A 15,128-nucleotide genomic window follows, 5' to 3' on the forward strand; every position below is an offset into this window, starting at 1 on the left:
CTGCAGACCAGCAGGGGGTGCAGTGAGACCTTCTCTGTGTATTTCTGCAGGACAGGTGCTCACAGCTGGGGAGCCCTCAACTGACAGAGGCCCAGGGCTGCTCCTTCACTTCCTCCTGGGACTCTTGCAGCCTTGTCCCATCTGTGCCTGGCAGAGTCCTCTACACATGACCCTGTGTGTGGTCCCAGCAGCTGCTTTCTCTGGTCCCACCCGTGGGGCAAACTCTTGCCTCATGCCAGCCTCCCTGTCCAAGGGCCTGGTCCCTGCGAGTGCGCCTGGGGGAGAGGCAATGGGGGAACACATTTGCATGGTCAGTCCCTCCTCTGTGAGCCCAGTGATGCTGGGATAAGAGAGGCCTGGGGCAGCCCACCCCTAGGTCTGTGGCCTCAGAGGCAGCTGTGTCCACCATGGCCCTGACTCCTCTCCTCCTCCTGCTCCTCTCTCACTGCACAGGTAGGGACAGGGCTCAGAGCCCAGGGTGGTCCCCAGCCTGATCTGTCCCTCATGGCTCAGATCCCTCAGCAGCTGCGCCCTGACCCTGCTCCTCACTGTGCTGTGTCTGCATCTGCAGGTTCTCTCTCCCGGCCCGTGCTGACTCAGCCGCCCTCCCTGTCTGCATCCCCGGGAGCAACGGCCAGACTTCCCTGCACCCTGAGCAGTGACCTCAGTGTTGGTGGTAAAAACATATTCTGGTACCAGCAGAAGCCAGGGAGCTCTCCCAGGTTATTCCTGTATTACTACTCAGACTCAGACAAGCAGCTGGGACCTGGGGTCCCCAGTCGAGTCTCTGGCTCCAAGGAGACCTCAAGTAACACAGCATTTTTGCTCATCTCTGGGCTCCAGCCTGGGGACGAGGCCGATTATTACTGTCAGGTGTACGAAAGTAGCGCTAATCACAGTGAGAGAGACAGATGAGGAAGTCGGACAAAAACCAAGGTTTTAAGCTTGTCATTTTTACTGAACTGGTTAAGAACTTTGGTGGTTAATAAAATCACATTAAATACTGGATTGTTGTTAAAAATGGTGGCACATTATAACTCTCCCATTTTTTTCACATAATGCCCATAGTGACTCTAATCAGCTAAAATCAAAACACGAAAACTTATACCAATACTAAGAAATACTAACATTACTAACCAATTTCCACTAGTAAAAGGGTTGTGAAACAGGTGAAATACATCCAGATGGCATAATACATAATACCACTATATACAAGAGTTGTATAAAATTATGTATCGTGTATATATAAAATTATGTATCGTGTATATATAAAATTATGTATCATGTATATGTATAATATATGAAATAAAATGTCAGCAGACATTACTGTCTTCCCACCAGTAGCCAGCAATTCTGCCCTGCCTCTAGAATAAATGATTACCACGGGTTGAATACACGAACAGCCCTGGCAGCTCTGCAGGATGACTCTCACTGTTTGTTATTTTTTTTTAATTTTTTTTATTTTTTTTGAGACAGAGTCTTGCTCTGTCACCCAGGCTGGAGTGCAGTGGCGCGATCTCCGCTCACTGCAAGCTCCGCCTCCCAGGTTCATGCCATTCTCCTGCCTCAGCCTCTCCGAGTAGCTGGGACTACAGGCGCCCGCCACCACGCCCGGCTAATTTTTTTTTGTATTTTTAGTAGAGACGGGGTTTCACCGTGGTCTCGATCTCCTGACCTCGTGATCCGCCCGCCTCAGCCTCCCAAAGTGCTGGGATTACAAGCGTGAGCCACCGCGCCCGGCCGTTATTGTTTTATTTTTAAGATTGCTTTTCTTTCCTTTTTTTTTTTTTTTTTTTTGAGACGGAGTCTCACTGTCACCCAGGCTGGAGTGCAGTGGCGTGATCTCGGCTCACTGCAACCTAAGCCTCCCTGGTTCAAGCGATTCTCCCGCCTCAGCCTCCTGAGTGGCTGGGATTACAGGCGTGCGCCACCATGCCCGGCTAAATTTTTTGTATTTTTTAGTAGAGACGGGGTTTCACCATGTTGGTCAGGCTGGTCTCGAACTCCTGACTTCGGGATCTGCCGCCCTCGGCCTCCCAAAGTGCTGGGATTACAGGCGTGAGCCACCGTGCCCGACCTCCTTTTTTTGTTTGTTTGTTTTTAGTTTGGTTTTGTTAGTTTAGTTTTGTTTTACCTCTTTCACTTGACAGTCAAAGATGATCCATGTGGATCTCTGCATGGGTCTGAGAGCTGCAAGGCTCCTGGTGCATGGCCGGGTCCTGCCTGCCTTGGCAGGGCTCCTCCACTTGGCTCCTGGAGGAGCTGCTGCGCCCGACTACGCTGCACGGAGCCCGCGGGCTTAGAGGCAGCTCGAGAGGGGCCTGATAGAAACTTCCCCCTGAGCAAGCAGTGCCAAACCAGGCCGCCACCCAGGATGGAGGCTGCATCACCCCCGGGGAGCCCGGATCCTCGCCAGGGTCCACCAGGAGAGGAGCACATGGCGGAGATGAGCCTGCGGGGCTGGGAGAGAGAGAAGACACGGCCAAGCTGCGGGTGAAGACGCTGCACTAAGGCCCCACCCAGAGGCTGAGGTTCCCGGACCAGACCAGCAGCAGCGAGGCTGCCCAGAGCGGCGCCAGCAAGAAGGTCGTTCTCTCCAGGTCGGATCACAGAGAGGAGAAGCTAGCCTTGCACCCGGCCCAGGCAAGAAGCAGGACATGGGCTTACGCAGAAGAATCAGCACCGATTCCACATCATTCCCCATGGCAACGGCCTCTACGGTGCTGTCAGCAAGACCCAGTGCTAGACCCGAGCCTGCACCGGGAGCTGCGGAGCAGAGGGTGCGCCCCATCCCGATCATCTCCACCACTTTAGCTCCCTGGGTGAGGGCGACACGGGGAAGCTTATTATCGAGGCTGCCCAAAACGGGGCGTGGCTGAGTACCCTGTGTACATGGGGTAGATGCTGAATGTGAATAGTACTGAACTACTGGAGGGAGGCTGGAGAGGCCCACGGTGTCTACCATGATTCATTATTTGGGCCCAGAGGATTCTCTAAGGCCTAGTATTTGGCTCAGTTGGCTCAGTAATGGGCACTAGGATGCAGTATTTGATCACTCCTATCCTAATCAAGCACAACAACTGGTGCAAACAGACTCAAAAGCAAAGGCAACGCAATGAATAACTTGCTCACTCTGGGGCCATATATTCTGAATAAAATGCCTGCCCTTGAAATGTCTGAAAACCTTACACCCTGGGAAAATTGCATACAGAACTTGTGCTTGGAGAATGACACGAACTCTAATCAGGGTAATAACACTTGTAAACTTCCTAACAGCTTTTCTTTCCTTTCCTTTCCTTTTTTTTTTTTGAGAGGGAGTCTCGCACTGTTGCCCAGGCTGGAGTGCAGTGACGCTACCTCGGCTCACTGCAAGCTCCGCCTCCCAGGTTCACACCGTTCTCCTGCCTCAGCCTCCCGAGTAGCTGGGACTACAGGCGCCCACCACCACGCCTGGCTATTTTTTTGTGTTTTTAGTAGAGACGGGGTTTCACCGTGTTAGCCAGGATGGTCTCGATCTCCTGACCTCGTGATCCACCCACCTCGGCCTCCCACAGCGCTGGGATTACAGGCCTGAGCCACCGCACCTGGCACTTCCTAATAGCTTTTCTGTGAGTGTAATGCCATAATCATCTTTTAAAATGTTTTCTCAGAACTAAAAGTTGCTGGGCGCCTAAATGATGTTTCATGATAGTTTTGGGGGATTTTACTGCGTCTGTAATTTTCTGTATAAGTGAGCACTGCTTAATTTGAAAGCTAATTTCTCACAATGTAAATCTGTTCATTCCTGGTAGTCTATTTTCTACAAAAGTGTATTTTTACACAACATTAAAAAATGGTGTACCTTCATCTATGACAGTACATTACTTTTGACAAGCAGCTTTCAGGCAGAAATTAAGAGAAGTGTTTTACATAAAATTTATTATTTTGACCAGAGTTTGTGATTTGGTAGTTATGCTGTTGAAGTTTGGATTTTACAATTCTTAGCAACTTACACTGATGCATTCTTGTTACCAAATGATTGGCCCATTACATTTTGATACAAATAGATTTGTTGTTTTGGAACCATTATTTGTCTAGAAATGGTCAATCTTTTAGAGAGAAATACTTAACAGAGGATTGTGGGAAGTTTTTTTATTTTCTTCTTCTTTAACGGATAGTACCAGGTCTTAACTGAATGAAAGTCTGATACTTGCTGATGGCAGAGTGACTATTCTGCACTCGACTGATGTTTAGAGCAGAATGTCGGGTGCTCTCGATTGTTTTTATTTATGTTTGTGATTTTGTTTTAAGGTAATCTTAACATGGTATAAGACTCTGTGGCAAGATAAACCTACTGCAATATAGCATATTGGATTCCCCTAAGAGATTTAAAAGCTAATGGCATAAATGCCTGGAGCCAACCTCTGCAGTTATTTCATAGCAGAAGATACCGTCTTAATACTCCTTTTAAATTCTTTTAAAAGGCAAAATAGGATCATCCTATTTTATAATGTACAAATGTCTGCAGAGATTGTATGGTTTGTTGTGTTAATGTTTCCCACCTAAAATCTATCATATTGCCACTTTGCCTAATTGTAGTCATATTTATTAAGTAATGCAGTTTGTACTTTTTATTTTGTAACATTCTGTGATTTTTGTACAACATTGTATTCATACAATACAGCAATTCCCAGTTGATTGAATGAATAAATAAAATGTAAAATCATACTTTATAAAAAGATCTATGTGGCTGATAGAATTCTGACATTCCCCTCCAAATGGAAAGTGATGTGTTTCTTTAAAGTAAGGGTAGAGGAGTTTTTAATATAGGTGTTCCTGCCCCTATTGAGATGTTTTCAAAACATGCTCTTAATTTAACATTTAAATATACCAGAGTCTTAGAATGTGAGAATAATGAAATTGGTTTGTTTTAATTTTGTGATAATATTAAATCTACTGGAAAGAATATACTCCTTTGAAAAGATTCTCAGCTCAGTGATCGTAGAACCTGTACTTGCATTTAATTCAATGAGGAAAGACATGGAAATGCCACGTTAATATCCTCATTTAGGTGGTTTCTCCCTTCACTGGTCAGCCTATGAATGTGTCAATGCAGTACTCCCCAGTTTAGGCTTAGGTACTTATTGAAAGGATGCTGGCTGAGCATTTTTAATAATTGCTATTTCAAGATCACATTTTGGCCATGAGACAGGCTGCCACTCACTTTATGCTCTTCCTAGGCAGGAATGGGTCCTGGAAGACACATGTTCTCCCTCTCTCTCTCTCTCTGTCACACACACACACACACACACACACACATACACTTCTCTTCTCTCTGGGTACACATTATTCTGGACATCTTCAGTTTCCAGGATCCTCTGCGTCTCCAGCTAGAAGTCAGGACTTAGCCTGTGGTGATCCAGCCATCCTCAGGTTGAATCTCCATGGAGTCACAAGAACAACCAGTGGCATGGAGGGTGAGGGGTCCCGCTATCAGGTTCAGCCAGGAAATGCCCTGGACACCTGCTGTTGGAAAAGTTTAATGCTGGGCAATCACAGGTCAGGTCCCTTCTTCCAGTCGGCAGTTCAGCCTCCCTGACTTTCTCTGGATTCCAGTCAGTGCATGAGGATGATGGTGACATTTATTCAGGGACAGCACAGTAGCCTCAGTCACCACCAAGAGTCACTGTCATATGAGAAAATTAGATAGAAATTGGCCTTCCAACTCTTCTGTCAGATCCATCTTTGCCCTTTTTCTGCCTGCGTAGGTGAATATGACCAAGACCAGCTCAGGTTTTCGCTGGTCCTATCACATGTGCTCCTAAAACCAGAGGGCTTAATGGTATTTTCTGTTTATCTTTACGGACTCAATGAAAACACACCTTTTCTTACTGGTCCCCCAATGAAAACAAAATCACTATGTCCACGGTAACAAAGATAGCCCTCGTGGTTGTCTGCTGGGATGAGAAGGGCAGCAGAAGTTTGGCAGGTATGGCCCTCATGGGCTTCACATGTCCCCTACATCTGGCCCTGGCTTTGCTGATCACCCTTTGGGCTCTGAACCCACAGGGAAGTTAGGTTTCTCTTTCTTTTGAGATTGCCTCTGGAAGAGCTGCTGTGTTCCCAGGTGCAGGGCAGCCCTTCTGCAGTAAGGGCCCAGCTCTGAGAGCCATGAAGGCCTCAAGCCTCCAGGTTGCCTCCACATTTCTCGTGCTTGTGTTTCTGGTTCTTTGGTTGGAAAGATGTTGGACGAATAGAAGTTCTCCAAGACCTAGGCTTTATGAATCCAACCCCCATTAAATCCAGGGATCTTTTTAATGAATAAAATGAATCAGGGCCCAGTGAGGGATCCTCAGGACAGTAGTATGGGGAGAACATCTAGAAAGAAAGGAGGGGTTCCACTTTTGAGAATTGTCTTTTTATATCCATCCACATATTGAGGAAACTTATAAAATTAGACTAAAATACCTTAAATATATAACATGGTCAAAAGAAAAGAGGTATTACCAGGATAATATTAAATAGCAAAAGAAGTCAGAGGCAAAACAGAGCAAGAGACACTTTTTTTCTGACAGCATCATTCTTATGGGCTATAACGCCAAGGCTTGTACAGTAGGAGCTGAAGGAATCTCACAGGCCACCCTCACGACAATAACAACAATAACAAAATAAGTCAACCTCTAAAAGAAGCCCATGTAGAATTATCCCCAGGTATGAACCACCTGGAGGCTCAGCAGAACATTAAGCCTTAGATTTGGTTCAAGATGACCACAGACTGGTGATGACCACGGACCCTGGGAGCAACACACTCACACGCCTGGTGATGCTGATATCTGGTAAATCATCACTGTGCATCCTGAAACACATCCTGTGATTAGCTCTTTGCAGACCATAACTAACGTGAAAGAAATAATGTCTCAGCTGTAAACACTGCAGAGAAGACCCACTCATTCTACTCCCTTAGGTCATGAGTTGAAAGATCCATTTGCAAATGGTCAGGATGTCCTTCCAGAAGAGCTGAGTCTGTGTCTGAGGGGCCACCCGACTTGGGATCTGAGCCCAGCAGGGGGTGCTGTTGGAATGTTACTGAGAGGGCAGGGCTCTGGGCCAGGCCACATAGGAAAATACTGGTTCTCACACACTTGAGCAAGCAGCGTCCTCACTGAAGTATGACTTCCTGCACCTGCACCACCAAGCAGGAGCCACTTCCTGCACCTCAGGAGCCACTGAGCACTAGACTCTAACACACACCAGTGCTTCCTATTTTATCCTCCACCCTCATGGAGTCCCTGTCCAAGCCTTCTCTTCAAGCAGAGACAAATCACACAGCAAGAACGAATTTGCTCAAAGGACTTGAACTACAATGTTTCCTGGGCATAGAATGAGCAACACTTGGAATTGGGGAAGTTCCCATCCTAACAACTTAGACTCAGCAAGAAGAACCCTGGAGCTTCTCCAGTGTGGCCAGAATCTCACTCCACTTCAAAATCCTTAGTCCTTAGATCAGGAGTTCTTTTAGGGATGAGGTCAAGGTTTCTGGGTGCACATTACCACTGCCTTTCAGTCCTATTGTCTGGGCATGAGGAGTTTGTCATCTCCTTCTATCAGCTATTTCTAAACCTCCTTGTAGAGTGCTGGGTTAGAGAGTGCTAACTGCCATTTATAAAGTCTGGACCTTCGTATAAAATTATAAACACACACACATACACACACACACACACACACAAACACAAACACACATACTTATTTTGCTGTTCCAGCGAAAGAGTAAAACTAAACTCAACAGGAACAGAAACAGATTAGAATAATACAAGACAATCTCATTAATGAACACAGAAGCAAAAATGTCTCAGAATATTAGCAATTAGAGTCCATTTTATATCAATGAAGGATTATCTTGAGCATCTGGGAGGATGTGGGTTGAGACATTTGCACAGTCATTGGAAGAGGAACATGATTTTTGAAAAAGCAGCAGGTTTAGAGACATCAGCCAGAGGTCAGATGCTTCAATCAGAGAAAGATCCTCTGGGTTCTCAGGGTTGCTTCCCTGAAAAGCTACGGGAGAAGGAAATGGAGTGACTGGACACAATGCCAGGGGAGTCGTTGACCCTTTGGCCTCCCATGGGCAGCATGCATCAGCATGGTCTTACAGGGATGAAAAAGGGCATCCCTCAAAAAAGACCGACCGTTTCCCCAGAAATTAATAAAGAAATACCATGGCCGGGTGCGGTGGCTCACGCTTGTAATCCCAGCACTTTGGGAGGCGGGTGGATCACGAGGTCAGGAGATCAAGACCATTTTGGCTAACACGGTGAAACCCCGTCTCTACTAAAAATATAAAAAATTAGCTGGGCGCAGTGGCAGGTGCCTGTAGTCCCAGGTACTCGGGAGGCTGAGGCAGGAGAATGGCGTGAACCCGGGAGGCAGAGCTTGCAGTGAGCCGAGATAGCACCACTGCAGCCGGCCTGGGTGAAAGAGCGAGACTCTGTCTCAAAAAAAAAAAAAAAAAAAAAAAAAAAATCACAATATTTTCACCAGTGCATTTCTGTTTGAGTGAATATGTTGGGTGAAGAAATATATAGTATACACTTTTCTAAATGAAATTTTTATCTCACAAAATTGTAGAATTAAATTTTTGTTTTGGATAAGAGATCAAGAAACAATCACACACATTCTTACTGATCTCATGAAAACCAGGTATAGGAAAGGAAGTGACGACCCCAAAATTCATCTAAAAAGTGAAGGTTTTAGTTCAAAGACAAGAGGGCTGTCATGTTCAAGACAAAGTCACTACCATTCGTGGTATTTAAAGCTGTTGGCACAAGTGCCTATCATTGCTGATTCACTCCAAATTTCTTGTGTATGTTTGCATCTTAAACATGAGCACACACAAAAAGACAAACAGCAAAGCTAGAACACAGATTTATCTTTTTGAGTTTCCAACTGGAGGAGAAAATGAACAAAGAGTAAGAATATCTCATGGTAATGGGAGGAGGAGTGTTGGGAAGGTGATGAGGAGTGGCTCAGCCTTCCCAGCTTGGGAGCGGTCTTAGTGGAGCAGAGAAAACTCCTTCCTTGCCACTTGACTCTACAGTAGATGAAGAATAAATAACTCAACATAAAAAACCCTTAGGAAAAAGATTGTCATGATGTCAGTGCTATCAGTAGTTCAGTTAATAATTCTGTAAGAATATGCAGAAACTTACTGGCTTTTATTTATTTATTTATTTTTTATTTTATTTTATTTTATTATTGTACTTTAAGTTTTAGGGTACATGTGCACAATGTGCATGTTTGTTACATATGTATACATGTGCCATGTTGGTGTGCTGCACTCATTAACTCGTCATTTAGCATTAGGTATATCTCCTAATGCTATCCCTCCCCCCTCCCCCCACCCTATTTATTTTTTTTTGAGATGGAGTCTCACCCTGTCGCCCAGGCTGGAGTGCAGTGGCGCGATCTCGGCTCACTGCAAGTTCTGCCTCCAGGGTTCAGGCCAACTAACTGGCTTTTATATTTGGAATCACAACCTGAAAGGCTGCAGAACATGAAAGGAAGAAAACTCAGATTGCAGTGTTCATTCTCTTTTGTATTTCGAGTTTCCTACAAGAGCTATATCTGTTATTATGCAAAAACAAACAGATAAGGAAACAAGAATTATCCAGCCTCAAGAGTGGAATAAAACACGCACTTTTTTGCTCGTAGGCATAGGTGAGTACTTCAGACAGGGCTGCTGTGGGTGACTCATTTCCCCTTATGATGGAGCCTCAGCAAAAAAGTCTCACAGATTGGGGCTGATTTGGTATGAAGGGGTTGGAATCGACTGAAGGTGACCTCACTGAGAGTCTGCAGTGAAGCTGGCCTTGGCTGAATGATCTACTTGAGGCCTCCCATGTGGCCTGGGTTTCCAGGAAGCTGGGCAGTCCCAGAGAATTCAGAGCTCTGACTTGGTTTACAAAGAGTCACTTCCACAGAAACTGTCAGTGCCAAGAGATCACTAGTGTCAGGTCTGGTTAACAGGGAGGGGCCTGATCTCACCCCTCAATGGAAGGTGACAGGAAAAAAAAGGAAAAGCTGTCTCCACATCAACACGGGCAGATACCACTTTAAAGCATATTCTGTAGCAGGATTCCTACTCCAGAAGCTATGGTACAGATGTGTCTCCTATGGCATGGGGCAAGGGAGGGTAAAGCTGAGTTTGACATCTGTCTTGGTCACCGTGAGGTTTTTCTGACAACTAAATATAAACAAGTAAGGTGTCTCACAGCACAATTACGTGACAATAAATGCAGCGTGTGCCTTCAATGTTGCTCTATCAAGAAGGCTTTCCCGGATGGGCGTGGTGGCTCACGCCTGTAATCCCAGCACTTTGGGAGGCCGAGGCAGGTGGATCACGAGGTCAGGAGATCGAGACCACGGTGAAACCCTGTCTTTACTAAAAATACAAAAAATTAGCTGGGCGCGGTGGCAGGCGCCTGTAGTCCCAGCTACTTGGGAGGCTGAGGCAGGAGAATGGCGTGAACCCGGGAAGTGGACCTCCTTGCAGTGAGCTTAGATCGCGCCACTGCACTCCAGCCTGGGCGGCAGCGAGACTCCGTCTCAAAAAAAAAAAAAAAAAAAAAAAAAAAGAAGGCTTTCCCTCCACTCCCGGTGTGAGCACGTGGCTTGCATGCCCCTCCAGCTCCCTGCACTGTGGTCATACTGCTGCTGCCTCATTCTCAGCCTGAACATCCCTACACAGGCAGAAACTCTATGGCTCAGGCTGGTCATCTCTCTGGTCCACAGTAGCTGGTCAGAGAGAAACTGTCTTCAGCCCTGCCCAGCAGGAGAAAAGAGCATTCCAGACTGATCGGCTGGGTTCCTGCCATCCAGGCAGAAGTCCTTGTCTGTCTGGAGGCTCAAGACACGACTGTGCTTCCTTTGAGGACTCCTCCCACACCCAGGCTGTGGGCTCCGCTGTCCTCCTCAGGCCCCGTGCAGCCTGTTCTATCCCTGCCTCAGCTGCAGGCAAACCTGCTCGCCACAAGCTCACTGCACATAGGACACCGGAGTCCTCCCAAGAGCTGCTCTTCCTGGAGAAGGAGGAGAACAAGGCAGTGAGGTCTATCTGAGCATCATGGGAAGGAAGTGATCCGATTCTGACTCCAGTGGGCACACACCCTTGGTGCTTTGTGTCTCCTGCTATTCCAGCCACAGGAGCGGGGGAAACGTGTGAGTTGTGGTCCTAGCCGGGAATAATCCATAAAAGGTGAAGGTGAGAGAGGGACACTATGCACGGTGTCACCTTGTTATGCTCGTTGTTTCAGCGGCCTGAGTCCTGTGTTTCCTGAAAGATCTATGGCTCGAGGTGGCACGCCCTATCAGGGGACAGGAATCAAAGAGGAGAATCTCTGATGGAAAGATTCACAAAGGAGGAGGGAGATAAAAATCGGGCAGCATGCTCAGGGTGAGAACGATGGCTTTTTGTCCTTGCTATAGTTTGCTGAGAATGATGGTTTCCAGCTTCATCCATGTCCCTACAAATGACATGAACTCATCATTTTTTATGGGCAAGGACAGAAAACCAAACACCGCATGTTCTCACTCATAGGTGGGAATTGAACAATGAGAACACATGGACACAGGAAGGGGAACATCACACAGTGGGGCCTGTTGTGGGGTGGGGGGAGGGGGGAGGGACAGCATTAGGAGATACACGTAATGTTAAATGATGAGTTAATGGGTGCAGCACACCAACATGGCACATGTATACGTATGTAACAAACCTGCACATTGTGCACATGTACCCTAAAACTTAAAGTATAATAAAAAAAAAAGGATGGCTTTGTGTCAAGGGCTATTTATTTAGTGTCTCTCATTCCCATTATTAAATAATTTAACAACAAAAATTGCCTTTTCAATGAATTTTCAGGAAATTCTAACCATCATTCCTTTATTAAATATTTAGATGCATACATCTACACATATGCATATACATGTGCACATATAGACACATATTATATATAACTGTGTGTGTGCATGTGTGTATATATTTATATATATATACATGCATGTGTATATACACACACAAGGACAAATTAAGAAATATGGGAATATAGGATACTTCTTTAATTTCTTAATAATGTCTGTTTATATCTAAAAAAATATACCCCTAAGGTCGAACCACTAGAATCATTTTATTTTTAATGTGGAACAATAGAATGCTTATGGCCCATAAAGATATTGGATAACATATTTTTCTAGCAATATGAGAAATAAGCAAAAGTGTAAAACATTTAAATTCAATAATTTAATTCAAAAAATACGAAATAATTTGTATTTTTTAATTGCTATGTTTATCTACCAAGAAGACATTATATTATTCTGATGTTCTTACACATTGTTGAATTAAAGCTTGTTAAGTACCAATGTTATCATATGTGCAAATAGCATATCAACATTTATTTTTCTCTCACATATTTTCAGAAACCACTTTAAAGTGCAGCAGTTCATAATGTTGACAAAATATCAAAATCTATAAACTCTGGGTTTAAAAAACAACGAAGTACACAGTACACATAAGAAAATAGTGTCAAAGCTCACTACTATAAGAGACAATGATCAATATTGAAATTTTCTCTTACATGAAGACACTCAAAACATTTTAGCAGTGACTAGTGAGGTTGTATCCATTGTCTTATGTTTATATTTATGTTTAAATTGTTGTCCTTGAGAAGGAGTGTGGGTAGGTATAAGCAGAGGTGGATGGGCAGATCCAAGATTCTAGCCTGTGCCCTTGATACAGCCCATTACCCTAGTCCCATCCAATCTCACGCACAGTCCATCATCGTCTTCTGACTTGAGTGGAGAGAGAGACAGTGGGTAGAGAGGGAGTTCAGAGCATTGGAGACGTGGTAAGAGAGTTGGCAGAGGGAGGGAGGGAGGGAGATACTGTGGGTTCACGTGGTGCTTTGACAACTGTCGATTTACTTCTCAATGAAGCATGAAGTCATTGAGTGTGGAACAGTAAAATGATATTGCAAAATAAAATAAACTAAGATTCCGGTGAGCATGTTGGGAATCACAAACACTCACAGCTGGGTGAATAGACAAGTGCTGCCATCTGGAGAAGAGTTCCTCAGCACACAAGGAGAAGTGTGTTTGCCACTGTCAAGCAGAAGTCCACCTATACAGAGACACAAGGAGATGTTTATAAAGAAGTCCTTATTGGGTGCAAAGTATTGGAAGCAACATAGGTGTTCAACACAAATGGGATTTATAACACAAGTAGAAGATAAAATGCTAGCCAGTTGGAAGTAATTCAATAACTTCTTATGCAATGTGGGTAAAAATATAATTATCAGTTGAAAACCGACAACAAAAAACTCCCACCAAATTAAACAAAATCAAAAGCTCTCAAGAAAAAACAATGTGCCACTTATTTTAAAGCAGAAACATGCATAACGAATTCTTCAAGCTTATCTAATGGGCTTTTTGGAAAGTAGACTGGAAGCACATTACTTCACATAAGTGTATGTCTTAGGAAGAGGTGGAGACACAGATAACGGCAAAAAATGGAATAAATCCATAGAGAGGTTTTTAGTGTCTAGTGATGACAGTGCTAATAATATTATGTGATTAAATTCCAAAAAATTAAAACAGAAAAATATTCTTGATTTGGGGGTTGTTACAGATGATTAAGTAAAGCGAGGCTACATGAGGTGCTGATGCAGTGGATGACAAGCTCTCTGCGGCTCACTGTTAGTGAGAAGGGCATTGCTTTGCCAGAAACCCCTTTTATTTAATTTCTCAGGGTCCCTGGGTCCCTCTCCAACATCATGAGCAGCTTCAGAAGAGGATCAGGAGAACCAGTGATTCTCTGGCTACCATGGCCCAGGTGTGTCCGAGAGGTAAGAAAGGTTCGGGATCTTGGACAGTGTGGGACAGTGGGAGAAATTCCTGAGATGGCCTCACCCTGGAAACCACTCAGAACCTGCAGGGAAGTTTAGCCATCAGGGCACTCTTGAGACTCAGTTTGGGCTGCAACACAGACCTGCGGGGACCCAGGGGTCACCATGAGCCAGGTCACCTCCACCCCTGGGTCAGCTCATCTCCTCCCTCTCTGCTTCAGATCTGGGAGTAATCAGCGCATGGAGGCCCAGGAAAAGTCAGAGAGCAAGATCTTATTCAAATGCTGTGACTCCACTCCCATGAAGCCTTTGGGAGCTATAAAAATGAGACTTAGGGGAGCCCAGTCTCCAAGCAGAGCTTCGGCAAGCACAGTGGGAATCTGCACCATGCCCTGGGCTCTGCTCCTCCTGACCCTCCTCACTCACTCTGCAGGTGAGAGTGGACCTTACCCAGGGATCCACACCCACCTCTGCTCCAGCTCCTCCACTCCCCGGCTCAGTGGACTCTGATCCTGCTCTCACATTCCTTTCTGTCCCCCCTACAGTGTCAGTGGTCCAGGCAGGGCTGACTCAGGCACCCTCGGTGTCCAAGGGCTTGAGACAGACCGCCACACTCACCTGCACTGGGAACAGCAACAATGTTGGCAACGAAGGAGCAGCTTGGCTGCAGCAGCACCAGGGCCACCCTCCCAAACTCCTATCCTACAGGAATAACAACCGGCCCTCAGGGATCTCAGAGAGATTCTCTGCATCCAGGTCAGGAAACACAGCCTCCCTGACCATCACTGGACTCCAGCCTGAGGACGAGGCTGACTATTACTGCTCAGCATGGGACAGCAGCCTCAGAGCTCACACAGTGCCTCAGGCCAGCGGGGAAGTGAGATGAAAACTCAAGGGCTCCCTTGGCCTCACTGAACATGTGGGGAACTCACAGAGCACTGTTTAAACTGGACCCCCCAAAAGTCAAGGGATGCATTCACAATAGTGTACACTATTTAGGACTGTTAAAAATAGGAACATGAAGTGAAATTAGCAAGCCTGCCTTATTAACAAATGTGTGTAGAGAACATCATTGTTTATATATTAGTAGTTACACATATATAATACTAGTGCATGAACATACATATGCACTAGCAATTAGTAAAAAAGAAACACTAGGTTTAACTAAGGAAATATTTATTATTCCGGAGTTTTCTTATCCATTCTATTTGAAGATGCTGGGATCAAGGCACTGAGGGTGCAGCTCTCTGGCCTTGA

The 15,128-nt window shown here is 45.4% G+C and overlaps 1 gene segment (V, D, J or C); it reads left to right on the forward strand.

The window, feature by feature from the left end:
* Positions 1 to 390: 390 nt before the first annotated feature.
* LOC116459127 (probable non-functional immunoglobulin lambda variable 11-55) overlaps positions 391 to 15,128 on the forward strand; it is a 346,106-nt gene continuing 331,368 nt past the window's right edge. Inside the window, 2 exon segments of the V gene segment in view lie at positions 391 to 453; positions 572 to 889. Coding sequence covers positions 408 to 453; positions 572 to 889 — 364 coding nt within the window.

The sequence above is a fragment of the Hylobates moloch genome, unplaced genomic scaffold (genome assembly GCF_009828535.3).
Source record: "Hylobates moloch isolate HMO894 unplaced genomic scaffold, HMol_V3 SCAFFOLD_19, whole genome shotgun sequence".
Classification (NCBI taxonomy): domain Eukaryota; kingdom Metazoa; phylum Chordata; class Mammalia; order Primates; family Hylobatidae; genus Hylobates; species Hylobates moloch.